Source organism: Mytilus galloprovincialis, chromosome 1 (assembly GCF_965363235.1).
Source record: "Mytilus galloprovincialis chromosome 1, xbMytGall1.hap1.1, whole genome shotgun sequence".
Taxonomy (NCBI): Eukaryota; Metazoa; Mollusca; class Bivalvia; order Mytilida; family Mytilidae; genus Mytilus; species Mytilus galloprovincialis.
Genome location: NC_134838.1, coordinates 667,117 through 682,521, shown reverse-complemented (window position 1 = coordinate 682,521; position 15,405 = coordinate 667,117). Strand labels below are relative to the sequence as shown.

General features: G+C 33.3%; 1 protein-coding gene across 22 annotated transcripts in view; it reads left to right on the top strand.

Annotated features, from left to right (window-relative positions):
* The window catches only part of LOC143062216 (muscle calcium channel subunit alpha-1-like), a 157,440-nt gene that overhangs the window by 44,562 nt on the left and 97,473 nt on the right, over positions 1-15,405 (top strand). For 21 of the 22 annotated variants that reach the window (XM_076234059.1, XM_076234072.1, XM_076234011.1 and 18 more), the window contains exons 2-3: positions 9,260-9,563; positions 10,551-10,656. In XM_076234059.1, coding sequence (XP_076090174.1) covers positions 9,439-9,563; positions 10,551-10,656 — 231 coding nt within the window. In that variant the 5' untranslated portion in view covers positions 9,260-9,438. Of the gene's footprint in view, positions 1-9,006; positions 9,035-9,259; positions 9,564-10,550; positions 10,657-15,405 lie in introns of those variants that run through there. The other variant, XM_076234006.1, reaches the window with a different exon arrangement.

The following is a 15,405-nucleotide window of genomic DNA, read 5'->3' as shown; positions in this document are numbered from 1 at the left end:
ATTGTTCCAATAAAGGGCTCTTGACCGGCAGCTTGACATTTATACACAAAACATTATCATATGCTATAAATATGGTGGCTGCAAGTATTTATACACCAAACATTATCATATGCTATAAATATGGTGGCTGCAAGTATTAATACACAAAACATTATCATATGCTATAAATATGGTGGCTGCAAGTATTAATACACAAAACATTATCATATGCTATAAATATGGTGGCTGCAAGTATTTATACACCAAACATTATCATATGCTATGGTGGCTGCAAGCATTTATACACAAAACATTATCATATGCTATGGTGGTTGCAAGCATTAATACACAAAACAATATGCTTTGATAAAGTTATTGAAAAAGGGGAAATATGTATGAGATTAGGGACAAGGTGAAATATGACGATATATAAGAATCAAGTAGTTTTATGAAGATTCCAAAGAAAAAGGTTTTGAGGTGGTAAAATTGAAAGTGTTCAGTGAATGTACCCAATTTGTCACAATTTCTCAAAGTATTTGTCTGAAAGTAAATTATTGAAAAGCCCACTAACAAAATATATACCTACCATATTATATACATGAAAATATACTTCTGTTTGTCATATTTAAAACGTTGATACCAATAGTGGTCCATGTATAATACCAACTACAAGGTTTTATTGTATAAAGTAAAACCATGCACCATAAACTTGTATACAAATATATTCATATAAATGCATGAAGTATTTGCCACTGAATGCTTATAGCAACCAACAATCAATCAATTGAACTGATTGCTATACTTTGAGTAATTTTGTGGTTCTAGTACATATTCTAGTGAGTCTTCAAAAGTGTCAGAATTAGAGAGATTCCTAAATCAATGGAAATGAAATAATGATCAACCAATGATCAACCAATGAGATGACTATTAACCACAATAAAACATAAATACCAATTCCTAATAATGTCAAATCAGACATAATAAAGTCTGCACTTTTGTGGTGATATTATATGATATGAAATGACAGGGAAAGCAATGAATTGGAAAAATGTCTGGTCTGATCCTTGGCTTCTGGTATATACATTGTACAATCATCATTTTGTTAAACATATTCTTAAAAAGTCTGATTCTTCTTGTTAAATGTTAAAGCAATAATCACACTTTGTAAAAGAATGTATATATTAAAGTGACAAATAAGTCAACCATATTTTACCGAGAATAAACAAGTGGTTAAAGAGCAAAAAAACAAGACCATTTAAAGATGTATTCTTCTGATGTTTCAGTCTAGGGAATTATTTCCTAAAACAAGTGGAAATGAATATAAGAATATTATAATCAAACTAAATTCTGTGAAACATTGGCGGATCCGGGGGGGGGGGGGGGGGGGTTCCGGGGGTTGGAACCCCCCTTTTTTTGGCCGATCAATGCATTTGAATGGGGACATATAGTTGGAACCCCCCCTTTGTCCTTTTTAAAATGGCTGGATCCGCCACTGTGAAATATATTTTTCATAACGTTTTAAGTAACCACATTTTTTTAGTTATTTAAATGATAAGCATTGCATTATGATTAGTTTTGTTTAAAAGTAGGTAATTCTAAATTAACTCTTGTCCTGAATTTGGATGAAATATTTATATTTTCACCTTAACAAAATATAACCCAGTTGATGATTTGCTCTCTTAATGCTTTCATGTATAGCACAGATCCTTTTCATTTGACATTAACAAGATCTGGTCCTGAATATGCATTTAAATGCAATTGAATTGCCAGTCTTGATGTAAAACAGCCATCCATCACTCTCTCTCTAAATACAATGTACATGTAGCCAAATGTTAAATCTGGAGTATTTCAACTGATTCTTAATTTATCAGTTGAATTATGAGAAGCATTAAAAAAAATCAGTCTAAAAGTTCATAGAAATTATATAAGTAAATTGGTTGATTGTAAGCTGGATATGCAGTCACTACATGTACATGTATTGTTTAAATTGGTTTATTGTTGAGATAATATAGACCAGACATTCTCATTATATTTACCAGTATACATTCTTTACAGCATAGTCATTAGCCAGAAAAAACACAGTCAAAACTTTTTTACTTCATCATATAGACTTACTGATAAATGAGGTCTGACTTTTCTTTGTTGTGAATGACTTTATTTTTCAAAAAGCAAAATAAGAGATAAAAGACTTATACCAGAAATTCATAGAAAACATTTTTCAGTACATTTTTTGTAGTAAGCTGTGTTATACAGATTTCTTTTCTCTCTAAGACTTCAGGAAACGGTTATCTGTATTTCTTTGTCCTGCCAGCTGAGTTATGGGCCTTGGACTTGATCCATATTCATTTTCTGTAAGTTGCAGATACTTGTCTTGTTATATGAATAATGAGATGTGGTAAGATTGCAGACAAGACAACTATCTACCAGAGGACAATGGTGTAAACAACTCTCCGGCACAGTATTAGGTCTCCTTTAATGAGCTTACTCACAAGGCAACAAATTAGGCAAACATGCTATATACAGGGACCTATATATAATTCTAGGTCATTTGGTCTCTGGGGGAAAGTTGTCGCAATTGGCAATTATACCACATCTTATTAATTTTATTAGCAGTAAACATGGCAAAGAAGCTGCAAATACTATGTGTACCATACATGTATATATTGTAGAATTTAATTATTGACATTTTTGCCCTGGCCTTAATGTATTGTAACTAAATATTCTTTGTAATAAATTTGCTGTTTTTTTGCCCTGGCCTGAATGTTTTGTAACTAAACTAAATATTCTGTGTATTAAATTTGCTTGTTTTTTTGCTCTGACCTTAGCAATTTTATATATACTAAATTTGTTTGATTTTTGCCCTGGCCTTAATTAGCAATTTCTTCATCTACACCAAAGTTGTAAAAAGTGACACAAAAATAATTGAAATGTTGAGTTGAGCAATAAGGACATCTTATTGATCCGATTAGCTTCTGGAGAAGTACATCAATCATTGGTTAACTCTACCAATTGACATTATAAACAATACGCTGCTTTTTTCCAGAAAAAAACTGGGTGTAGATGATAAAAGACACGAGATGTGACATGTAAGGAAAAATCTTTGAAGTTCTCCCGAATTTGATATATTCCATATATGTTATAATTATGTATTATCATCAAATACAACTTACATTTCAATATTATGAATGAACACTGCTATATTTTGGGGCCAAAAAGGGGTCTTACTGAACCTACTCCTTTGCTCAAGTGACCAAAATTTGTTAAAATACATTTTCCAATCCTGTTTGATCTGAAGATCTTGTCTAGATTTGAGACTCATTAACACTAGACACTAAAATATGTTACCTTTGCTGAAGTGACCACCATCATGTAACCATGCAATCTTGACCACCATTTTACAGTGCAATCTTGTCAGCAGATTAAATACATGCACACTGACCCCCTGGGGACGGCATTTTACAGTACAATCCTAGAGTAGTGTTAACTGTTTATTGGGACCAGTATTTTTTCAAGACACCAGCATTTAACATTTAAATATTTCCTTTACAAAACAATAGAGGGATGTCATGGATGTAGTGAGTGTGAAATTAAAATACTTTTCTGGGGCGTAGCTGGGTCCTTTTGAAGTGCACACCAACCAGGGGCGTTATGTGGAATTCCCCCCCCCCCACAAGATTTGTTTTTTTGGCTAGACGCAAAAGGGTGCGTTCTGAGGGCCTAAAATTGGTTTGAATAGCAAATTATTAGGACTGTATTTGATCATTTTTATTTAGAAACATCTTGAATAATTTTCAAAAATCTGCCCTTCGCATTTATAGCTGCAACAAAAACGTCCATGGTCTTGTCTAAATTGACCTCAAAATCACGGTGGATGTGCATAAAACCCAAAGCAGATAATCTGTCATTTCTCAACAGGTATTGTTTCAATAGACAGATACAATGCGGGGTTAACTATATCAAGCGTTTGACACAGTGTTGTCGGCACTTTATCACTAGGTAGGATTCGACAGCGAGCTCTCCAGTGTTCAACCTCTCTCTTGTAGTCTTCTAAAGACAACCCGATATCTATCAGGTATGTCTGATGAATTGTGACAATTTGGTCATTATTTATTTGTCAGACTATACACACGGAAGAAGATACTGTGCATGAAAATGGTTTTCTGAATTCAGAAGTCGAGAATCAAGTTCCGTCATCATATGATCCAGAAACGGATAGTAGAGTAGAGAGAAATTCGCCAGTAATCCTTAGGTGTTTCGGCTGGATGGCTAGCTCTCGAGGTTTGTCTTCAACACCGCCTAGGAACATTTTCAACTATATCAAAAGCCTCTGCTATATCTAGAGCGATTTGGTATAGCTCGTTCCAAACACTCATAATCATCATTTCGCTCGGAACGCAACATTTCAGTAACGACTAGTACTGCGGAATCGGATGAAGTTTTGAAAGGCTATTTTATTTTATTTTTAATGCATTGAGGCCTTATTTCGACAGGAAGGTGTCAAAACAGAACAATATGAAGTAGCCTTTCAACACAATGATTTTAAGAGGGAATTCAGATTAATATTTACCATTATCGTAATTTACATATAAAAGAGGGGCGAAATATACCAAAAGGACAGTCAAACTCACATAAAGGTTATTGTAATTCGTTAAATTGTTCAGGGTTGGATCCAAAGTTGAGAGATAAAAATGAAACAAACGTCAATTGGTCATTTTTTGCCAAAATTATGTACGAAATTTACAACCCTCATCCAAATAAAAACGTGGATTTACAACCCCTGCAGTCCTGTTAGTTCAACGACGTGAACTACATTTTTTTTTATTGAATATACCTTGTCGGAAATTTGAAGGTGTGGACATCTTTCCATTTGTCAGTCAAAAGTTGTAACTTTACATTTTTTCCTAATGATTTCGAATCTTTCAACTAAGAAATATCTGGATAAGATGGTCCCAGATTTTTTTGTACTGGCTTTGACATTGACACTGATGTGGCGCTTATGCTACCGGTTCATTGTAAACCTTTGACGTTTCAGAGTCTATATTGTCCTGATTTGTTGCTGGTTGTGTTTCTGCATGCCTATCACCGTTGGTATTGTTAGTAGGCATTTTGGTGAAAAAATTGTCTAAAGTTTGCCCTTTCGGCTGGTCACGCTTTGAACTGCTCATGTTTACGCTGTTTTTTTACTTTGAGTACCAGAAAAAAAATTCTCACAAATAAATTAAAAAGTATTTCAGTCAGGGTTGATATATACGGAAATATTATTGTGACGTTATTAAAATAGTTATACTGTATCGTTGTCTACGTTTCTTGTTTAAGTTAAATTTTATATTTTTTACTCGTTTGTATTTTTATTTTATTTTTCGGCGTAAATTATTTTTTTAGACCCCGCGATGTGCACGCCATGGCGTGACAGCGTATATGGAGCTACGCCCCAGCTTTTTAAATATCCACACAGTGAATTAGACAGTTTTGGCTCTTGGTTTTGGTTTTGATTTTGATACTTCCAAATATGTTCATGTTTTGTTTCCTGAGCTTACAAGGATGTAGGATATTTTATAAAAACACATTGTGCACACTTTAATGAGAAGTGTATTGACTACTTTTATGATGCACCAGACTGTTGACAAGAATGCAGAAAGATTGATACAAATTCTATCTATTGATTGGTTGAATTCAGGTCATATTGATTACATGGACAGGCCTGGTTAACTCACCAATATCTTAAGGATTAAACAGATTATTAGATTAAGAAGCTACCAGGTCATGTAAATAGATTATCATATATTTACACAATATCCATACAGTTCATAAAAAATAACACCGTAAGCAAATAAACATATATTGCAATCGAATCACATCAGTTGCTGAAAAATCTGTATAACCAGATTTCTTAGGAAATGTCAGATATTTATTGAAGTATCTTGAGGCCATACAAAATGGTCAATTTGATTTGACTTCCAATGATTTTTAAGCATTGCCGGTTAATTATTCTCATTCTATCATCAAAATACAGGTTTTATGTTGCCCTCTCCACATCTTTTATTAACTTTCATTGTTAAGGCACATTTTAAACTGCATTTCAACCAGAGCATTACACTAGTTTAGATTTTTTTGTACCAATCTGGGTTATAATCAAGGGGTTGGTTCATAAGAGTTATTGCAATGTTTCTATTAGGATGGTTATGCAATTTATTTAGAGTGAATCTGAGATGGCTGATGACATTTTTAAATGTGGTATTTACTGAATATACATTGATCTAGCTGTTGAGCTATTATTCTTTACTTGCATTTGTCTGTTGGAAAAACTCTGGGGCTTGATTAATACTGGGCATTGATCACTTAACCAGAAATGAAAGATTATTTATACAATTATAAAAAGTATGTTCCCTATTTAAATTTTGAAAACAAGAAGAAATAAAAGAGTTTAAGATTGAGTCAAGTTTGTATTGTTAGACATGTCACACAGTCTGAGTAATACATACTGCTGTCTAAAACAAAAGGATTGTTGTCTGTGATTAAAATAGCATCAGTTTTGTAAGAGTGGGTGTTGATATTTTGAATATTAATAACCATGTTCTTTTCCTTACACCTGCTGCACCGAGTTAAGATTCATTAGACAGTAATTGATATTTTGACGGTTTCTGGTGTTTCTTCAGTATCTGTCTCATTCATGTTCTCTGTACACATCTCATGGTACCCAGTTATTGTCTCATTCATGTTCTCCATACACATCTCATGGTACCCAGTTACTGTCTCATTTTACATATCTCATTTTATTCAGATTGACTGGGCTGAGCGGTCTAAGTAATAGAAGGTTGGTCCTTCATTGACTGGGTTGAGCGGTCTGAGTAATAGAAGGTTGATCCTCCATTGACTGGGCTTAGTGGTCTGAGTAATAGAAGGTTGATCCTCCACAATAAATCAATCCAGTTGAAACATCTAATTCCTCTTTGTTTATAATATAACTTACATTGGTCCCAATCATGTTGGATTTATATTGGAGAATTATTAAAGTCTACATTTTAAACTGGAATTAAAGAATGAATAGTTATAGGAAGTTGTGGTGTGAGTGCCGATGAGACAACTCTCCATCCAAATAACAATTTATAAAAGTAAACTATTATAGGTTAATGTACGGCCTTCAACACAGAGCCTTGGCTCATACCGAAGTACATTTTGGGGACAAGTCAAATTTACATTTGTCATTTAGGGTGTTTTTATAGCTGACTATGTGGTATGGGTTTTACTCATTGTTCAAGGCTACATACAGTGAGCTATAGTTATATATAGCTATAATTTCTGTGTCATTTGGTCTCTTGTTGAGAGTTGTCTAGATGGCAATCATACCACATCTTCTTTTTTTATAAATAATCAAGATTTTTCTGTATTTTACCCATGAAAATACATAATTTTAAAACCTTAAGTGCAATATTTGATTATTTACGTACATATATGTAAATTTGAATCTGAAAATCAGAGATACTCTTGAGCATAGATGTTGAGCATATTTGATTTTGTAGACAATTTTACCCTGAATCTTACTTTCTTCAAAACCCTAACCTGAATAATGTCAGTAGTTATATTCTGCCGATCTCAGTCTATTATCTCCAATTGATACATTTACAATGATAAGCCTCGATAGGCTTTAAGGCCATAGTTATGTCAGTAGTTATATTCTGCCGATCTCAGTCTATTATCTCCAATTGATACATTTACCATGATAAGCCTAGATAGGCTCTAAGGCCGTAGTTATGTCAGTAGTTATATTCCGCCGATCTCAGTCTAATCTCTGATTGATACATTTACCATGATAAGCCTCGCTCTCAGTCTAATCTCTGATTGATACATTTACCATGATAAGCCTCGCTCTCAGTCTAATCTCTGATTGATACATTTACCATGATAAGCCTCGATCTCAGGCTAATCTCTGATTGATACATTTACCATGATAAGCCTCGATAGGCTTTAAGGCCACTAGAGGGTGCAGAATTATTTGAGTTAAACCCAGGCTTAAACAAGGGCTCTATATCACATTGTTTTTAATTGGCCTAATGTTTGTGGTATACAACTGATTTTTTAATAATTATTCAATGTATGATGCTTTATTTAATTTTTAATGTGGAGATGATTTCTACACAACTTTCAATCTTTTAGACTTTATATCTATTTATTCTCAATTTTTATTCAGTTATGACTGAATCTTTAAAGATTTTTAATCTTTGCTGATTACCAGAAATCAAATAATTTTTCATGAATTTATTTTCCCCATAAAATCTTATTTATTGAGTGGTTCATTGTGTGGTGATCTTTGTAATTCATCAATATGGACATTTGGTTGATTTCTAGTATTAAACCATTGTGTATACTTGAGGGGCTACATCTGTCAGCCACATCCCTGTCTGATAATGGGAACCAGATTGTCTATTTAGCATGTTACACAGTGAGATACATCATTAGTGTGTCATGTGTGTAATCAATACTCATATATTGATGTTTGTATTGTCAAGTGCTATATCAAGATGTGTTCATTAGATCTTTTATAAAATGTATGTACTCAAGGACAATATGAGGGGGTGGATCAAATTGGCTCTAAATTGGCTAATATTAATTATATAAACTTAGTAGCTGGAAATTGTTATATAAAATGTATATATATAAGACATTATTTACTAATCTGACATTTGCCAACAAAACATGACATACACTAGCTAGCTGAGCTATATTGTACAATATAACATAGAAAAAGTCATTGACACTCAATACAGTTCTAAAATATAATGCAAAGATGTAAAATGTATTGATTTATAACAAAAATGAATTGAGTTTATGTAAAATTGTTTGTTGGTCACGGACTTGATCATACATGTACATGTAATGTAGACAAATGATTAGGTTATTATATACTGTAATCAAAACTACCAATAATCTGCTTTACTTGACTAATTAGTTGATACTATATAATTATTATCATGCTTTACAAAAGTATATTAATCAATGTAATAAGTTTCATTTGACCTCCATTACACTCTGAAGGACCTTGAAATGACAACATTTGGTAAGCTCTGCAATATGCATTTTATTTAGTAATTTTTAAGTGGTAGATCCAGAATACTGCTCCTTCTGGTCACTGAAACAAACACACAAACACCTAGCTGTAGTTATACTGTATAAATCCTCGAAATGTTCTGGAAAGAAGACATTCATATGATCCAAACGTGTTATAAACCAAATAATATATAGATAACTTTCAGCTATAAGATATATGTTTTTTTTTTTTCAGGAGAAAATTATGATAGGATCGGGGAGAGCCCTCCAGGAAAGGACTTGTCTTCCAACCAGACTGTTGAAAAGTCTGGTGGGCAGGACGGAGGATCGTCACCAAACTCTCCAGAAAAAGGTCCCGCTAAACCTCTCAGTACGGCGTGGGAAACAGCAATAGGTGCTGCCACAGCATCAACAATGACACGAAAACGTGCTAATGCACGGAAACAACAAACTCAAAATGTGCGACCACAAAGAGCTTTATTTTGTTTGACGTTAAATAATTCTATGAGGAAACTATGTATTCGTGTAGTAGAATGGAGATATCCTTTATAATATAATGCATTCAAGGAGGAAATTCTGTTATAACCATTTAATTATTTTAAAATGGATTTTTTTATGCATAAAAATGTAGTTCAGATGATTTTTTGTACGTAAGTATGTGATAAGGGAATATGCATTTATTGATTGTTGTGTGTCCTGTTATCTTTTAGGTTCAGAGAGATAAAATCTTTAAACAGTGAAGATCATCGATATATTTGTGCAATGTGTATGAGACATATTATGGTATACTGCTGTCCTTCTGTCTGTCTGTCCGTCACCAACATGTCGACAATCTCAATTTTTTTTAACCGATTTCAATCAAACTTTGTTTTATTGTTAACTTCTATTAACATGATTAATATCAGCTCTCTTTCAATTAAATACATTTCAAATTTTCTGTTTCCAAGTTTAAATTTGAGCAGTTTACATGGAATTCTTGTGACTGGTTTATATAGATATTAAAATAAGCTCTTTTAATTTATTTTTTTTATAAATTTCTGGTATGGTTTTGAGTTAACGAACTGTATTTGATAAAATAGTGACAGGTGTATCATGTGTTCATGGCACAGCTCTTTATTACATTTGTCCTGCAGACTCTTCCTGTTTGCTGATAATAAAACTTGTTTGTAGGTAATATTTACTTAAGTCTGGCATTTAATTATTTTAGACTTCCGTAGTTCTGTCAAACTTTCATACAATGTTATGAAACTTGGATAGATTTGCTTATTTAAGGCCATGATTATAGAAATTTTTTAACTTTAAAATTTCACAGAAAGCTCCGATACATGTCCTTTTTGGATTGTTTGCTATGACCATACTGTACTGTTAATCTGATTCAACTGTTTTTCTTGAGATATTGAATTTAAAAAAAAAAGTTTTTATTATTGTACCGCTTTGACCTTTGTGAACTAAAACTGTACACCCAACAACTCTCATTTGCAATTGTTTATATATATGTATAATTTGTTTTCCTTAATGATATTTACGCCTTTTGAGTTTTTAATTCTGCTGACCATCTTTGCCAACTGTATAGCACTGGCTATTTATACTCCGTATCCAAAGGGAGACTCAAATACAATCAACCAAGCTTTGGTAAGTATTATTTTTAGATAATATGTAAACTTGGCTAGTAATCGATTATTCAGAGTATGATCTCCAACTCAATATGATGATGAATATATTAATTGTTTAAAATTTTGTAATCAAACTTTCAAAACTGGAGTCTGAGGTTTTTCCCAACTTATGATTAACATTGGAGGAAAAAGCTGTATGTGTTTTTTTTCTTCCCAAGAAATATAGGACTATGGACTCTTTTTAAGGGAACTGCAGAAAATATATTCAACATAAGATCTTGTAGCTGCGATAGTAGATTCATTTGAAGATAATGAAGGTATCTACTAGAAAATTTGGGGACATTTCAAGATTTGTAAAATATATTTTTTTTTTTATAATCATATCCATGTTATCACTTGAGTATAAGGTCTTCATATGTCATGGCAGTTTCTTAAAAAAATTATGCCAGCAGGCCACTATAAGTTCTTCTCTTTTGTATGGACAGACTGTGTCATGATGACTATAAAGAAACTGTAATTTATACAAGCAAACAACTTTGATAAAGTATTGAAAATTGAATGTATTTTGTTTAAGCATATACAGCGATGAACTGTTTATTTGTTAATTCTTAGTGCTTCAACTGGTAATATTTCCTATATTTGTATGGCCTCAATGATAAACCTAAGCTGAATCAATCATGGTGAAATAAGGTTTACAAACATCCTGATCTAAACTCATTGATTGAGTCTAATCAAATTCTCAATTAAAAGAAATTCATCAAAGTGAGGGATCAAGTTTAAACATACGTGTTTGTTCACTCCATTATAATCATCACCTGGTTGTTTGTTCTAAGATCTTTCTGTAACAGGTTTGTCTTTGGTTTGTGTACATAAGACAGATTTTGGAATGTTTTGGAAACTTTACAAGACTGAGCCATTGTGATAAACACCCTTGGCATATGTTTCTTAAAAGCTTTCATTCCTACAGAAGTTAGTCATTATTATCCACTGGGCAATACAGAAACTATGTTGGTAAATTTCTACTAATAAACATTAGGCAATACAAGTTAAGCAGGACTTTCCCTAATGTAGTACATGTAAGCTTGAAAATTAGGTACTTCCCAAAACAGTTATATTTAGGTTATGGTAGGTACATAACAGCAAGATGCAATGCATGATCAATCAGACTTCACAATTATTTTTTTTTGTCGCACTAATTGGCTTTACACATCTGGTTATGACCCGGTCATCACTTTAAGATATGCTGCAAATAAGATTCTTCTTATCACTATGATCATGATGATCACTAGCCTCAATTTTTTTTTTACAAAATGGCAAGATACTCTTTTGTAACTTTCTTTTGTGCACAAAGATGTCCTTTTATAAATATTTTAATAATTTAAATATATATGGTTCACTGTATAGCTACTTGAGCATGATTGTTTCAGTGGAATTGGGCATTGAAATGGGAACATGGCCCATCAGATTTTTAAGACAATTGTTATTCAGCCTGGATCATTGTACTTACAACAGTCACTATCACACCTCTGAGTCTTAACTGATATAACATTGCTCAACCCTATATTTGTTTGTCAGAAGCTGTTGATTAAGCTTCACAGTTATGTTTTTCAGTTTTGCATTTTCACAGTTTGTTCGAACATAATAAACATGTGTTCTTGCAAAAATTAACAGGTTTTACTAGAAATGTACTCATTAAGCACTACATGTGTATGTTTTTCCATTGAGTACCACATATATGCAAAGGTTTGCGAGGCCCCTTTACTATACTCTTTAAAATACATGTTTAGGAGTTACTAGGAATGTACTCAACGAGTACCACATATGTTTTTTGTATGTCCCATTAAAATGGTATTGAAAAACATAGATCTGTAATTATTCAGCTTATCATGTGTAAAAAATTTCTAGGACTGTACTCTTTTAAGTTACACATTTGTGAGTTTTTGCTAGGACTGTACTTATTGAGGGTCCTATCAGTGGCAGATCCAGAACTTTTCCTAGGAGGGGGGAGGGGGGCGCTGACTGACGTAAAGGGGGGGGGGCATTCCAATCATGCTTCAATGATTCCCTATATAGTGAACCAAATTTTTCCCACGAAAAGGGGGGCCCCCTGGATCCACCTATGCCTATGTCTAAGGTTTTACAAGGAATAATGTCAGATTATTTTTGTTTTGTCCTTCAGGTCTAATATATTTTTGACATAACTTGAATTTTCCCAGTTCAGCCAATATAAATATGAATCTTTAAAGGTCATCTTACATGTGTTTTTGAAATTTATCACATGTAAAATGTCACATTTAATTATCATCTGTCCAGACAAGTTTTAACTGATGTTTAAACCACATTAATTTTGAACAATTGTAGTCTGTTATATTCCAAGGTTTTTATTGATTTATTATTTTTTTTTGTTCTATGGGTCTTGGCATCAGATCACACAACTTTTTTCTATGGACTCTTCATAGTCTATATATATAGATAGATCTGTAACTTCAAGATCCTGTGTTTTTATTCCTACTTCATTTGTAGGGTTTCATCTAGTAACCTATCCTGCTGTTTTGTGGTCCCTCCTTGCCAAAGTCATTCATTGTCAAGTGAAACATACAGAGAGAAAGCTGCACTGGTGGTCTTACAAATTATATCTATTCCCCTGTTTGTATTTTGACCATATTTTGTAGAGTAATGTCTTGCCTTTACCAATGGTTATTGTCAATGGTCATCTAATTAAGCCATTATTGTCATTGTTTGTGTCAATAGTCCTATGATGACCATCCATACACAAGGGATATTTGAAGTGGTCAGTGTTTATTAGGAGTGATTGATACATTCTGTTAATTATTGATTAGAAGTCATTGATCTCTTGTTTGATGGACAGACTTAGCTGATGTAATCAATCTATATCAAAGTTATAAACCATTGACGTAAGTGTCAAAGTATGGACAAGATTCAATTTTATCCTGCAGTTAGTTAAAATAACATGCTTACAAATAGATTCCATTTACTGAGATTTTTATAACGTGAGGGTAAATTAGCATACTTGCTTAAATTCACATCCATCAAAATCAAAGACAATACCATTTCTCCAATTTTTTTTGATAAATTTGACATCTTTCGTTAGCTTGTTATTCATATTTTAAGGAAAAATTTCTCTCGGTTTTAAGAGTTGACTTTTATTGTCAGTTAATTTTACTTTTATCCTGGGATACTTTGTCTGCTGATATATGACCATACATATTAGAATATATTGTGCATATATGTTAAGATGTTAATGGCACAATACTACGGGTGTGGGAATTTCTCGTTGCATTGAAGACCGGTTGGTGAGATTCTGCTGTTGTCTGCTCTATGGTCGGGTTGTTGTCTCTTTGGCACATTCCCCATTTTCATTTTCAATTTTAAGAGATGTCCTTAATTCTAGAAATACCAATTATTCTTGGATTTTGAGGATTTTCCTTTTTGCTATTCTGGAGTTATTGTCCTTGCTTGGTTGGGATCTGGCTATGTACATATTTATGTCATTTCTATGCAACTGTTCAACTTGGGAAATGTTCAACCATGGCTTTTCAGTATCTGACATGTTGTGTCTGATGACAAACTTGGGAAATGTTCAACCAAGGCTTTTCAGTATCTGACATGTTGTGTCTGATGACAAACTTGGGAAATGTTTAACCAAGACTTTTCAGTATCTGACATGTTGTGTCTGATGACAAACTTGGGAAATGTTCAACCAAGGCTTTTCAGTATCTGACATGTTGTGTCTGATGACAAACTTGGGAAATGTTCAACCAAGACTTTTCAGTATCTGACATGTTGTGTCTGATGACAAACTTGGGAAATGTTCAACCAAGGCTTTTCAGTATCTGACATGTTGTTTTGTTGTGTCTGATGACAAACTTGGGAAATGTTCAACCAAGGCTTTTCAGTATCTGACATGTTGTTTCTGATGACAAACTTGGGAAATGTTCAACCAAGGCTTTTCAGTATCTGACATGTTGTGTCTGATGACAAACTTGGGAAATGTTCAACCAAGGCTTTTCAGTATCTGACATGTTGTGTCTGATGACAAACTTGGGAAATGTTCAACCAAGGCTTTTCAGTATCTGACATGTTGTTTTGTTGTGTCTGATGACAAACTTGGGAAATGTTCAACCAAGGCTTTTCAGTATCTGACATGTTGTTTCTGATGACAAACTTGGGAAATGTTCAACCAAGGCTTTTCAGTATCTGACATGTTGTGTCTGATGACAAACTTGAGAAATGTTCAACCAAGACTTTTCAGTATCTGACATGTTGTGTCTGATGACAAACTTGGGAAATGTTCAACCAAGGCTTTTCAGTATCTGACATGTTGTTTCTGATGACAAACTTGAGAAATGTTCAACAAAGGCTTTTCAGTATCTGACATGTTGTGTCTGATGACAAACTTGGGAAATGTTCAACCAAGGCTTTTCAGTATCTGACATGTTGTTTCTGATGACAAACTTGGGAAATGTTCAACCAAGGCTTTTCAGTATCTGACATGTTGTGTCTGATGAAAAACTTGGGAAATGTTCAACCAAGGCTTTTCAGTATCTGACATGTTGTTTCTGATGACAAACTTGGGAAATGTTCAACCAAGGCTTTTCAGTATCTGACATGTTGTGTCTGATGACAAACTTGGGAAATGTTCAACCAAGACTTTTCAGTATCTGACATGTTGTGTCTGATGACAAACTTGGGAAATGTTCAACCAAGGCTTTTCAGTATCTGACATGTTGTTTCTGATGACAAACTT